Raw genomic sequence first — 13,387 nt, 5'->3', positions numbered from 1 at the left:
TTAGCAGACGTTAAACCGTACTTGTATCTGGGTTGTAACTCACTGGACACACATTTTACAGAGTAAATCAAACACAGATTCAGAATGAACTAAACAGAAGTATTTGGTGATCTAATGCCCACAGTGTTATTTTTGTCCTTTCATCATGGTTTGTGAGTCAGTGCTTATATTTGTCACTGAAGACATTGCGAGCAGCCCCCCCCCCCTTTTCTGGTTTTGCAGCCTGTTCTGGATATATATGTATAAGATGCATGGTTGTTTACATTTCTGCTGACATTTTGCACAGTCATGTCCTCATCAGGGAAAATACATGTTTGTTCTGAGTGTGATATTCAGATGTAGCACTGAGATGCTTTTATTGTGAAGCATGTGGTGAGAGTGTGACTGAGCCACCGTGTTCGAGAAAACAGGCTCACTGTGTGAGCATGACCTGAATGTTTCTGTTGTGTAATGGTGAAATCGCTCGCTGACCGTCTCTCCGCTTGTGATGATTTTAATTATGATGCTGTTTGTGTGGACGCAGCTGCTGTCAGAAAGGCAGTGAAGCCGTCAGATCTCCTCAAATGATCCATCTGGAGTATATTCAGAATTTTTCATATTGAGAGAAATGTGTGTGGAGCCCAGGAGGGTCATTGAAGGGGGAAGAAGTTACTATCTTTATCATTTGTTTAGAAAAAATGATTAAAAGTTGTTAAAACTTTCTTCCTGTTATGTTTGACCAAAGCAGCCGCAATGACACACAAGCAGCGGAAGAAGAAATCTGAAGTAAAGAGAGATGAGTCAGCATCACAAACTGATTGTAATTTATGAAATGTTTTTGCATTTTAACTGACTGTTGGCCGGCTTTTTTACCTCCTACACATACTTGTTCTTGTCCATATTTGTATTTTTGCATTTGTCTTGTTTTTAAATGAAATGCTGCCTTTATGAAAGATTGTTGTTATGATTTATTAAACATGAAGTACGTCTACATGTAAAAATACTGATTTATACGTTTCTTTTTTTTTTGGTTTAACTACTTGATTATTGGTTTGGTCTAAATTGGCAGAAAATAGTAAAAATGCTTCAAAAATTGTAAAATTAAAAAATGTTTAGATCCGTTTTAAATTAAATTTAAAATATTTGTAATAAAAATGTGTAGTCATAAATAGCTTCTATTTAGGATAATGCGCCTCTGTATCATACACGGTGCTCTTAAACAGCTCAGAGCCAGTACCAGCTGTAGTACTCTTTCTTTTCGTTGGGTGGCGGTAAAGAGTCCTAAACATATCAACTCTACCACAATTCTATAGAAAGAAGAAGTAGAGAGCCAATCACATTTCAGGGCACCATATTGAATGTTGTTTTGAGTTCAACCACTGCTACTCCTTTACTCTAGTTTATTTATTTAGCATTTTTAAATTACGGAAGTAACAGAGAATAAATAGACAGCCTGTTGATATTTACGCGGTTACGATGAGGCTAACGGACATTAAAAAGTTAAAAGTGGCAGAGCTGCGGTCCAGACTTAGAGAACTGGGGTTGGACACCAGAGGACTGAAGGCTGAGCTGGTGGGCAGGCTGTGGTCTTTGTCATCAGAGACAGGATTGAGTGAGGAAGACGGTGAAGAAGAGGTGAAACTACAAAATGTCAACTCAACGACGGAGACAGGAGTCCTTCAAGCTGCGCCCTCATCAACGCCGACAGCAGCTGGTGTTCCTGCGCGATCCGAAGCAGACCGAGAGTTCACAGACAGTGCCACACAAACAGAGACCGGTCCACCAGCTGTACAGCCGGGCTCTGGGTTTGTCGGTGTCTGCCACCCTGGAAGTGGAGCAGGAGGCGAGTTGGAGAGTCGGAAGCAACCTGCAGGCAGTCCTGAAGAGGAGAGGAGGGATCCGTTTGCAGAGGACACGGGCAGAGGAAGAGCTTTCTACGAGTTCAAAGAGGAAATACGATACAAAAGGTTGTGATGTGCTGCATCTTTAGTTTACATCACACCCGTACAGAGAGGTCAAACGAGGACATGCGTCTGTAGAGACATCACAAATAATGACTTGCACACATTGTGAATCTATTTATATTGACCAAGTGTGGTGTTGTGTTTCAGAGCCAAATCACCGCAGTCCCTACTGCAGAGAGAGGAGGCAGAGGAGCAAGATGAAGATAAAGTCAGATTAGATCCACGTGAGTTGTGTTTTTTTACAAACCTTTCTGAACGCATACCATTTCTTATGAATATTCCCAGAATATTTGGCTTGTGTATGTAACAGCTGTGTAGAGACACTTTGAATCCCTGAGTCTCATTTGGCTTGTGGTTTTTGGCTCAGATGGCTCTCATCTCCACTTTGAGGTGGGTCCTGATGGGTCCTGTGGGCAGCCACGGTTCTGGGCTCAGTCCCCTCTGCTGTGGTCAGGCTGCAGGCTCACCCATGGAGTGCAGCAGGGCAGGGTGGGCTTTGAGGTGAGACTGGAAAGGAGGCTGGCGATGACACAGCTAGACAGCCAACAGGTCAGGGAGTCGTATGGTCTGAGGGTGGGCTGGTCAGTGTCTGGGACTTCTCTGCTGCTGGGTAAGTGTTAGCAGCGTTCAGTCCTTTTGTCAGAGTTATTAAAACAACTTTTGTGGAGATGTTTATGTTTCTTTTCCCTCTGATTTAAATACAAGGTGAGGAGGAACTGTCTTTTGCGTATGATGGGCACGGTAAAAAAGTGTCAGGTGGAAAGGAAGACACGTTTGGAGAACCTTTCTCAGAGGGAGACATCATTGGCTGTTATGCTGTGAGTTCCTCTTACTCTTGGACATTTTGTTTTGACAGAGCTGATGGAAGTTTTTTCTCATTTATACTGTGTGTACAGTCTTTTTTCCCAGATGGTGCTGTTGAGCTGTCTTTTCAAAAGAACAGCCGTTCTATGGGTGTGGCTTTTTCCCTGAACACCTTTGTACTGAATGGCCGTGCCCTGTTCCCCCACGTCCTCTGTAAGAGCTGTTCGGTCAGAGTGCACCTGGACCCCACAGCTGCTCCATGGTACCCTGGCCCTCCAGGGTTTACACCAATAGCAGCTCTCCCTGTAGGACAGAGGGTGCGGGCCACATCAGCTCCTACCTCCAGAGCACAGTGTGAGGTGAGAGATTTTAAGTAGGATCAACACACAGTTACATCTAGTCAAAAGAGTCTCATGATGACTGTACTGGAAAATTAGAATCCATATTCTAGGAACCATGAATATCAACAGAACTTTTTTGAATCCAAGGTGGTGGAAAAAAGACCTTGTTTGGTTTTTTAACATTACATCTTTGTCTCTGTCAGGTGGTTCTGATGGTTGGTCTGCCTGGTTGTGGGAAGACCCTCTGGGCCAGGACCCACATGAAGCAACACCCAGAGAAACAGTATAGGCTGCTGGGAACAGAGGAGCTACTCACATGCATGATTGTCAGTATAAATTAAACCTCCAGGCTTCTCTTTACATTAACATTCAAAGACTGACCAGGTGATCTGAAATATTAAACCTGTATGTTTGTGCAGAGTGGTGGACAGAGGGACAGCAGGCTGCAGCAGGCGTCTCAGTGTCTCACTGCTTTGATCAAAGTGGCTGCTGAGACTCCTGCTAACTACATCCTTGACCAGGTAGCTCCTCATTACTGTATCTAATGTTACTGCATATATATAACAAAAAATCAGTTACAGTAGAACCTCCACAAAATGTTTACAGTTATTTTACTGTATTTCTTTTGTTTTTAGTGCAACATCCTCTTCTCTGCCCGCCGTCACAAGCTGCAGCTGTTCTCAGGTTTCCGGCGGCGGGTGGTGGTGGTCTTCCCCTCAGCAGACGAATGGACAAGACGACTATCACAGCACCAGATGCATGATGGGAACCACATCCCTGAAACCGCCCTGCTCAAGCTCCAAGGTGCGAGACAAAATGTGTTTCACTTTTAAGCTGAGTGACACATGTCCAGAAACACTGCTGAAAAAGAGTTGTGGGCAGCCATGTGGAGGTCTTAGAGGAGCCAGTACATACTTGAGCCCCTGTTAGAGCTGACCAGTAACAAACTTCTGCACCTTGACTTCCATCTCTCCAGTGAGCTGCACTCTGCCGGAGCTGCAGGCTGAACCAATGGAGGAGCTGCAGTACGTGGAGCTGCAGCAGGAACAAGCACAAATGTTCCTGCAGAGGTACAAAGAAGAGGCTCAGAGACTGTTGCCGCCTGTGTCCAGGCCAGAGAAGAAGAAATCCAGACTTCGCAGAAGGAGACCCCACCCTCACGGCCCTCCACCCTCACACAGGGTCCACTGGACTGGCTTTAAAGGTCAGCACTAGAAGCCATGGGTCTGATTTTTTGGCACAGAATTTTAAGTTTAATCGGCTGATGTTTGTTTTCATCTTTATAGGTTGGAACATGACAAGACTCAACATTCAGTCATGGAGCCAGCAGTCACAATATGTAAGTATCGAGCAGCTGCACAGCCAGTGGAAAAAGAAGAATCCAGATACATTCAAGTAAAAGCAGGAGAAAGTCCAAGATTTCCCTGTGAAAATGTAGTGATGTACAAAGTAGGGAGAATTATTACATCTTTCTGTATCTGTATGACAGCTAAATAGACAAAAGGTAGCTTTTTAGAGTCCATGAGAAGTCAGGTCCAGTTTTACATTATGCTTGCTGCTGATAGTATAGTTAATGACCATGCTGTCCTTTTTTGTCATAATCATTTAAGTGGGACCTGCCTCATCACAACCAGGACTACTACTATGGGGGGGCACTAGTGGGAACCCTGGAGTGAAGAGGAAACATGCAGCCCAACTATCTGAATTTACAAGCATGACAATTCATCTACTGATGGTCAGTTCAATGACCGTCATCATAGTGCTGGGCGGTATGACCAAAATTCTATATCATGGTATTTTTATATTATTTTAACTGTTTCCGGTATTGACATGACGTGTTAACTGCATTGTTTGTGAGAAGAATTACTGCAGTAGAGAGGTGACCCTATTCCTATTATGAGGAGTTCTACACACACATTTCTGCTTCAGAACTTCCCCTGTCCATTTTCACCAACAACTCCACTAATACCTGTGCTCTGCTCCATGCGTGTGCAGCAGTGCAGCAATGAAAAACGTCCCCTGTGAAACAATTTTTTAAACACGCTGAGTTCCAGACATTTTTAGGCCATTTAAACTGGTGTTGCCAGTATATGAAAACTTCATATCATAACACAAAAAACACAGTTTTTAGGTGTGAACCGGTGTACCGCCCAGCCCTTCGTCATCAGCAAGTTTTATCTGAGGAGTATGTTGCACTCTCTGCCTTGCATCAATCAAAGACAACCAGTGTTGCAGTTTATAATAAAATTGTCACTTTTTATTCAAAATATTTCTATATAAAATTGTTTGTCTGTTCAGTGTAAAAACTATGAGAAATATACAGTATTCTGCCTGTCCTAACAACAGTTGTGCTCGTGTGATTATTTGGATTTACTTCTTGCTGCAGTTAGCTTTCGTCAGGTGTCACTGTCTGATAAAGCAGCACGGCTCCTTTAGCTGAAGGACACAGCTCCGACCACAGAGCGCTGCTCCTGTCCAGCTGCAGCACCTCCTGCATCACACAGAGTATGTCACAAACTAGCCTCAAACGTGTCTTCATTGTGTGATTAGGTTTATACAGACTACTGACCATTCTGCTGAGGAAGACCACATCTGTGGACTCGTGGGCCTCTGGCCCTCCTTTCCAGTACAACTTTGACACTTGATCAGAAGTCAGTGAACAACTAAGGACACACAGATTTAACAAATGCCAGATTATTTACTAACAAAAATATTCCGGAGTTCATTCAGCATTTCAGATCACATAACCTACTGTACAGATATAAATATATATACTGAACTGAGTGGACATCGTATATCATATATACCTAATCATACAGTGACACAATGGACTGTCATTAAGAGAACTATTCATATAAACAGAGTTTTTTCTGATACATCTCTGTGCTCATCCATTGATTCATTTGATACAGGTGATATTTAATCCTGACTGCTGACTGGGTCCTTCATTTCAATGACTGATTCCACTGCAGAGAGAACAGTGCTGCAGTTTGGTGTAGAGTAAAATGAAACAGTACCTGACATAGAACTCTGCACTTGGTCTTCCAGCACTGGTGTGATTCAGGGCAACACCCATCAGGACAGGCGCTCCAAGGGTGCTCAGGGGAATATTTACCTGGACACACATTTCAGTTTATACAGAATCTGTAAAGTTAATTAATTGTTATTAGTATTAGATGTCATGATAACAGGGGTACACCCTGGACCAGTCTACCACAGGGCCAAAAATATATGTCCAATTTCTGATGTTTGATAGATAGAATAATGACATAAATTGGTCAAAAAAAAAAAAAAATCAGCCATGCAGTGGGGGCTCACTGGGAATTTGTCTTATTCAGTGCTGATAAGGCAGTTGTTTCCATCCTTTAAAATTGTAAGCATTTTAAACTTTTTATTTATGTTTCTCATTCCAAGCAGCTAGTTGTTGTACATGTGACATTGGCCCTTAGGAGTTACACTCCAAATCTAAAATAGCACCGGCACACACACTCTTTGTTTAAAACCTCACCTCATCTCTGATCTCTGCACACACAGAGGAGAACAGCTCTGAGACAACAGCCTCCGGCCTCTGCTCCATCATTACCACAGCGATCTGGTCCTCACCTGCTGCCTGACCCAGGCGCTCACACACCACCTGTAGAAGGCAGAAGATATCAGTAACACACAGAGCAGGTCTATGACACTTAACTGTATTTAGTCACCTTTGGCTCTGGATGGCCTCCGGGAATGTCCAGAAGCCCACCTGCCTCTGCCACTTTCTGGCTTCTCCTGATAAACACCACCTGCCCATCATGTGTACACAGTACAGCACCCACACCCAGAGGCTGAGCCAGCAGTGCCAGAGGATCACTGAACTCTGCCTCTCCACGCTGACGGAGCTCTGCCACACTGCGTGACCAGTTTGTTCCCAGGTAGTCCTTGTAGCATGTGAGGCCAAGTCTGAGAGTCAACAGTGACCCAGAGGAGTGTGACGGAATGTCAGATGTAATGTTCTTCTTGCAGTCACACTTGGAGGAAGCTGCATCTTCTGTCTGATTTAAACACCTGTTGGTGACACATACACCTCTGTCCTGGTCCTCAGCGCAGTCATATGACAGGTCATGGGAGGAATTAGTGGAGTGTGGATGTTTTGGTGAAGCCAGGCAGAAAGAATGCAGCCTGAATTTGGCTGCATTAAAAAGCCAAGGTTCCTTGGACACCCGCTCAGTCCACACTTCGTCTATGTGTTGCTCGAGAGCTGGATCTGTCCGCCTGTTAAATCTGAGGAAAACACACACCTTGAGCTGATGACTGTGCCACAGCAATGCATGTTTGAACACCTGAGTACCTGTCGGAAAGCTCCACTTGTACACGAGACTCCTGCAGCCCACGCCAGTGTGCACAGTGCAGCAGCACAGACACCTCAGGGTCCATCACTTCTGATTTACTTTGCTCCTCAGTCACTTGATTTTGGTGTGTCCTTTAGAGAAATGTAATCAGTCGAAATGCATTTGCTAAGAAAGAGCTGATCTTTCAAATATCAGATTGATTTATATTTTGGTTAACGTTATGTGATTTAGTTTTTTCTTCTTTAAAGTTACATGTCTTCAGCTTTCTTTCTGTGGCATCTTTGAAAATAGCCTAAACGTAGACTAAAATCCACGATACTGAATGATACTAAGGATATAGATTGCTAGTATTAAAACATGTACATATGATTTATTTAACAAATAGGGCTAAGTTACAACTAGCAACTTCCGACACGAACAGCTTTTAATGATGCTGGGGTGAGCACCAACCTCCGACATACACAGCTTCCTTTAAAGCCCTAAAAATACAGTAATAACTCTTTTAAAAGCCTAAATCATGTCCAAGCTTTGTTTATCTTACCTTCCGAGGTAGAAATACCAGTTTAAACAGCGCAGCACAGTTTCTTTCTCTTTTCTGCCTGATGGCTGATGAGACTCACTATCGCCACCTCGTGACCAGGAGTCTGAACAGCAGGTGCAACACTGTCATCGAAAATACTTCACCAACACAGCTAAATTAACGTGCACTATTTTAAGGTCAATAAATTCGTTTATTAACGGTTGAAACTGGAATAGTTTTACCGCAGCTGGTGAAGTTTTAGGCATAACATCCTGCATGTTTACAGGGGGGCGTTAGATGGTCTAGCTGCCCAGAATCACAGCAAACTTCCGGTCACAATCAAAACAAATATAGTACTCAATAGACCACCACATCAAACACTTATTTTGTAATCATAATTGTTATTCTACATTCGTATAATTTATTGTCTGTCTGTCAGTTACGTTCAGACATATCAGTGTCACATTAACGTTAGAGCATTAGAGATTTTATTTTGAAGGCGGATGGTCTTGTTTTCCGGTTCAGTTCAAGGTAGCTTAACATGCTGCCCACTTGCTTTGTTACGACACAGAGTTTATACGGGTATGTCACCTTTTCTTGTACAAGTTCTAAATGTATTCATGTTGTCAGTAACGCATAGTCTCGTGTTTTAACTTTTATCTTTAAGGGTTTAAAACCGTGCATGCTAGCAAGCTAACAGATGCAGACAATGTTGTTGGGCGCATAAAGTTAGCCCTGGCTAGCATTAGCTTGTACAACAAGGGAAACATAATGTTCCAGTGGAAACTCAAAAGGTCTGTCCCGTTTTACTGGACAGTCTTGTACATTTACTCACGTCTAAGTCCAGTAGTTTCTCCAAGAAGTCTAGTTAGCTTTGAAAGAACCCATGTCAATTCAAAACATTGTGTAAATATTATATAAATTCCTAAAAACAAAGCTACACTGAATCAGAGTATATGTTGTGTCATACTGTTGAGCATCAGAGGTCCTGTTGTATGGTGATGTGTATTGATTGATTGATCTTCCAAAAATATTTCCCTCACCTCGTCCTGTGTCCTGTTGTACTCCTAGGTCACATGTCCACAGATGAGGCTGCTGACACTGCATTTACAATAGAATTCACTTTAAAAGGTAAAGACACTGTCAGGATATTTGAGGTTAAATGCTGGATTGCTTGTAGTTTACTACATGGATGATTGCAGTCCAGTCATTCATGTAATCTGTTTACAGCCATTATTGTGTTCTGGGAGTAAATCATGCATTGTGACAATCCCGCATTTAACAAAAGCTTATTCAGCAATTAGCCTCTGACCATTGTTGTAAAAGAGTTGTGTAAGTTTCTAAACAAAATTTTCAAAAATGTACAAAGTCTATTATCAATTTTTGTCTGTCCCTATAACTTTCATTGCATACATTTCAACAGTAGAAAAGAAAACGCCACATCTTGTTTTTCACTAGAAACTGTTAAAGGATTTGGAGTCTGCCCTCTCAGAAAATGGTATTTTGCTTCTTATTAATGATGTTAACATTTATTCTCTCTATACAGGCCAAGTTTTAGGAACCTCAGAATCTTCCCATCATGCAGGTAGATGCTCAGCTGCGTCTTTGTCAGAGTTGCCTGTGGTGCTGCAGGAATGGAGTGCGGCTGCTCTCCCAGAGCTATGCACACAGGTATAGTTTGTTTATATGTGTGTGTTTGGGTTGTGTTTAACCAGAATTATAGGAAACAGTTTGCTGATTGTGTCTGTGTTCTCTGTATTTTTACAGAAAATCTGTGAGCTACTATGAGCTCCTGGGAGTCAAATCCGATGCCACCTTGGAGGAAATTAAAAACGCATTTTTTGATAAATCTAAGAAGGTAATAACTCATTTATGTGTCTGACCACATGAGGGCAGCCTTTTACAACATTGTTTGTATTTGGTAGCTGTTCCCACACTGTTTGCTTTCATGTTGTTGCTCCCTGTGTAAATAAGTATGGACATGTGTATTTACCTTGTGGTTCTGGCATAATTGGGGGGTCAAACTTAAGGAAAAATACTGTGGTTGTAAAGTGTAAACCATACAAAAGAATATTTCTGTGTGTTTGTTGCAGTAAATATACATGTCCAGATAATCACATGTCAAAGCATGGTTTGGTCAGTAGACCTCATTACTGAATGTGGCACTTTAATCACGCAGCTGCACCCAGACAGTGACCCGTCCAACCCTGCGCTGCACAGCCAGTTTGTGGAGCTGAACGAGGCCTACAGGGTCCTGAGCAAGGAGCTGAGCAGGAAGGAGTATGACTTTAAAGTTCGACATCCCTACAGTGGGGGCCCGGGTTTTAGTTCTACCTCCAGTCACACCAGCTACAGAACCAGGTGTGGATTCACACACTGAACTTCCATCACTTTATCATGTTGTTATGTGCATTACATAAAAAAACAGTTACCAAAACAAATCCCAAGTTTTAGGTGTTGTAAGGAAACAAATGAATGAGAGGTTCTTTGTATTTAACACATTTTTAACACCAATCACAGTTTTTTTGTCATAAGTTTACCAGTTTACCAAAAGAACTCCTGTAGCTGGAATGGGATTGGTGGTATAAACAGTGGTTTCACCTGTTTCAGAAACAAGCAGCATAAAATAGAGTCTACGTAGTGGCGTTATGTTAGATCCTCATTCCTGCAGTCTGTTTCTCACCAGTCATGGTCATTCTTTTATTTTCCATCAGTACAAATGCAGAGGACAATGCTCAGTACTGGGAGCAGTTTCGTCAGGCTCACACTCAGAACATGACTGCAGAAAATCAGCAGAAAAGGAGCAGAAGAAACATCCACTTGGTGGCTTACTGTGTTGTCGCCATGATGCTCAGCCTTGGAGCTCACTTTGTCTTCTTCAGGTAGAAAACTCTCATACATATTTAGCAGTTTGTAAACTCACTTTGTGAAGCATTGTTTGTTTTGTTCTTGAATACTTTTCACTCTGCTAACATAAATATTGTTTCCTGAAACCTCTCGCGCTCGTGAGTTTTCTTTGCTGCTCATTCAGAACCAGATGAATGAGATACTTTGCGGTCCTGTCTCTGTGCCATGTGTGTTGGTACAACCTCACAACTTGTGGCCGTGTATTTGTTTTCACACACTGACTCTGTGCCACTTCTGTTTGTTGGGATTCACTTGTCGTCTGTTATAACAGCTGTACAAACTCATAAATATGACTGAGTATACAGAGAGCCTGCTGACCACCAACTTCTGTGGTTAAGCAAATGGTTTCTAACTCAAGTGTGTCTCCAATCCTTCCAGGAAACTTGAAGAAGTTCACAATAACTTCATGGATGAGAAGGATCGAGTCATCACAGAAATTTATAATGAAGCCAAAAAAAGGGCCAAGTAAGTGACACTTAGTGACACATTTAGCTGCTAATGTTAAATGTTTTTGACTTGTTTTGTGATGCTTTTTGCTGAGTCTGAGGGCATCCTGTGTGTGGTTTTTAGGGTCAACGGTTTTAAGAAACAAACAGAAATCCTCCGGCAGAAACATGCTGAGTTTCAGGAGAAATACAGATTTCGCAACAGTGGCGAGGACAAATGAGGAGAGCCTCATGCTGTGATGGTGGGGTTTGGACTGCCAGCAGGTGGAAGACTGGGTGTATTAGTTTTTCTCTTCTATTTTTAAACATGTTTCTGCAGCCACATTTATCCTCATATGTGATCCTAATATCTGCAGAGCATGTGCGTGGGTGGTGGATTGCTGAGCTGTATACATGACTGGACTGGTCTGTTACAGGTGGTGTAGAGTGACTGTCAAAGGGAGCCGTACTCAACACTGAACTCCTTCCTATGGACTCACAGGAACTTGTTGTTTGATTCTTCTGTTAATGTTGTACAGCATACAGGACTCATGGTGAACTCAGGCCCGATGAGATACACTCTTGTTAACACCAATACGTGTTCTGGTGCTAAGAGAAGCTGATTGGTTAATGAATGTCTTTGGGTGCACATGAGGACGTCCCGCCATGTTCTCTTGAGTTTGATAAAGCTCAGACTGTTCAAGGCTTTTATTCAGTTGAAACATTCAATGACCACTGTATGACTTGAAAAAAGTGCCACAGTCTAATTTATTTATGGTCAAACTATTTTAATTTTATTGGAATATAAACATGTATAAAGTCTAACATTCATCGTTAGAAGCCAACATTTAACATTTTGCCTCCAGTTTTTTCAGATATTAGAGAGTGTTCTTCTTCATCTGTGTTTGCCTTATCTGTTCCCCAGGAGGGAAGTCAGAGAAAAATGATTAAAAGATCAACTTTTTCTCATCAGTCATTACTTCCTGTTTGCTTTGTCTCTCATTCACATGTCTTGTGGTTTGGATTTAGAGATACGACAACAGCAGAAGTTTGTAGTGACATAATTATCTCCCCCAGCTTCAGAATACCAACTTTATTTTCTGTTACATAACCAGTTGGAATGTGTGAATTTATGCTTCTAACAAATCATGTGTTGTGCAAATCCTGCAGTATTGTGTTTGTCATCACATGAACACCCTGAATCTGGGTTCATCCAAGATACACAATATCTGTTTACTTACAACGTTGTGAAAGACTGTAGGAGGTTGAAGTGAAACAATAAAGCACTAATTCTGTGCTCATAAAAAAAAACTAACCTTCAGTGGCTGAAGAGGAGATGTTACACTTTTCCCTCTCTTGTCTTCTTGTCACCAGTGGCCCCTTTTCAGAGACGTCAGCAGGAGATAACATACTGTGTCCCCGCATAGCTCTCAGACACCCTCACCCTCATGTGGCGTGTGAGTGCACTGTCATAACCCAAACACACCATAATGACTGATATTCTGGTGTCGGCATGTCTTCACACACACGCACGGAGATGGAGACTCATGGGAGAGTTAGTGGCTAAAATGCAATGAATCCAGCTTTAATTGAGTTTTATCTTTAGTTTAATGAGCTGCAGAGAAAACTGTGTCAGTGCTCTGAAATAATCCTCAGACTTTGACAACCTGATGTTTTACTTGGAAAAACAATAATAAGTGATGGACGAAGAAATCATTCACTGTTCAGTGATAGAATGACTTTCACATCAATCCGCCATGTTTTATTTTACACAGTGTAATCCAGTCCAGTGGCAGACTCACTTTGTGTTCTGTGTCAAATGTCTAACAGACACCACAAAGATGGACACACGTCCTGACATCACATGATCAATAACTAATTTGTCATTTTACTATTAAAAAAATTATAGACAAGGTGTAAATGAAGCATTAATCATGGCTTCATTCTATTTAGCTGCTTCCATTTCAGGGGTCTGCCGTCATGGTTTACCCGCAGGACAGAACCGATGTTATTAGTGACATTGTCTCCATAGTGACAATAATGACAATATGAAGAGTTTTGATTTTCAATCTCCCTGCCAGCAATAAAACTTGAGTGGCTGGAAGCTTTTTGTTCTAGA

At 42.1% G+C, this 13,387-nt stretch overlaps 3 protein-coding genes across 8 annotated transcripts; 2 read left to right on the top strand and 1 right to left on the bottom strand.

The window, feature by feature from the left end:
- The first annotated feature begins 1,338 nt into the window (after nt 1-1,338).
- LOC114442708 (heterogeneous nuclear ribonucleoprotein U-like protein 2) lies at nt 1,339-5,301 on the top strand. Its single transcript, XM_028416483.1, has 11 exons — nt 1,339-1,946; nt 2,091-2,167; nt 2,311-2,553; nt 2,649-2,761; nt 2,840-3,106; nt 3,292-3,414; nt 3,508-3,609; nt 3,724-3,892; nt 4,065-4,292; nt 4,375-4,427; nt 4,699-5,301. The coding sequence occupies exons 1-11, from the start codon at nt 1,456-1,458 to the stop codon at nt 4,762-4,764; spliced, it is 1,932 nt and encodes a 643-aa protein (XP_028272284.1). The 5' UTR covers nt 1,339-1,455; the 3' UTR covers nt 4,765-5,301.
- Nucleotides 5,302-5,365: 64 nt separating this feature from the next.
- Nucleotides 5,366-9,006, bottom strand: LOC114442364 (uridine diphosphate glucose pyrophosphatase-like). 2 transcript variants are annotated; one of them, XM_028415842.1, is made up of 7 exons: nt 8,980-9,006; nt 7,416-7,547; nt 6,790-7,348; nt 6,597-6,722; nt 6,106-6,203; nt 5,658-5,751; nt 5,366-5,579 (listed from the first exon to the last, which is right to left on the bottom strand). In XM_028415842.1, exons 2-7 carry the CDS (start codon nt 7,499-7,501, stop codon nt 5,475-5,477), a joined length of 1,068 nt encoding a protein of 355 aa, XP_028271643.1. In that variant the 5' UTR covers nt 7,502-7,547; nt 8,980-9,006; the 3' UTR covers nt 5,366-5,474. The 2 variants fall into 2 exon arrangements, with proteins under 2 accessions (XP_028271643.1, XP_028271642.1); XM_028415841.1 differs by lacking the exon at nt 8,980-9,006 and adding an exon at nt 7,958-8,015.
- Nucleotides 8,461-12,247, top strand: LOC114442366 (dnaJ homolog subfamily C member 4-like). 5 transcript variants are annotated; one of them, XR_003671339.1, is made up of 9 exons: nt 8,461-8,518; nt 9,008-9,067; nt 9,483-9,607; nt 9,704-9,794; nt 10,116-10,297; nt 10,651-10,818; nt 11,222-11,308; nt 11,414-11,567; nt 11,706-12,247. XR_003671339.1 is itself a non-coding variant. In XM_028415846.1 (9 exons), the coding sequence occupies exons 3-8, from the start codon at nt 9,516-9,518 to the stop codon at nt 11,508-11,510; spliced, it is 717 nt and encodes a 238-aa protein (XP_028271647.1). In that variant the 5' UTR covers nt 8,461-8,518; nt 9,008-9,067; nt 9,483-9,515; the 3' UTR covers nt 11,511-11,553; nt 11,706-12,247. The 5 variants fall into 5 exon arrangements, 3 of the variants coding, with proteins under 3 accessions (XP_028271647.1, XP_028271646.1, XP_028271645.1); XR_003671338.1 differs by having other exon boundaries at nt 11,646-12,247; XM_028415846.1 differs by having other exon boundaries at nt 11,414-11,553.
- Nucleotides 12,248-13,387: the final 1,140 nt, after the last annotated feature.

Source organism: Parambassis ranga, chromosome 10, assembly GCF_900634625.1.
Source record: "Parambassis ranga chromosome 10, fParRan2.1, whole genome shotgun sequence".
Lineage (NCBI taxonomy): Eukaryota > Metazoa > Chordata > Actinopteri > Ambassidae > Parambassis > Parambassis ranga.
This window is presented reverse-complemented; position numbering and strand designations above follow the sequence as displayed.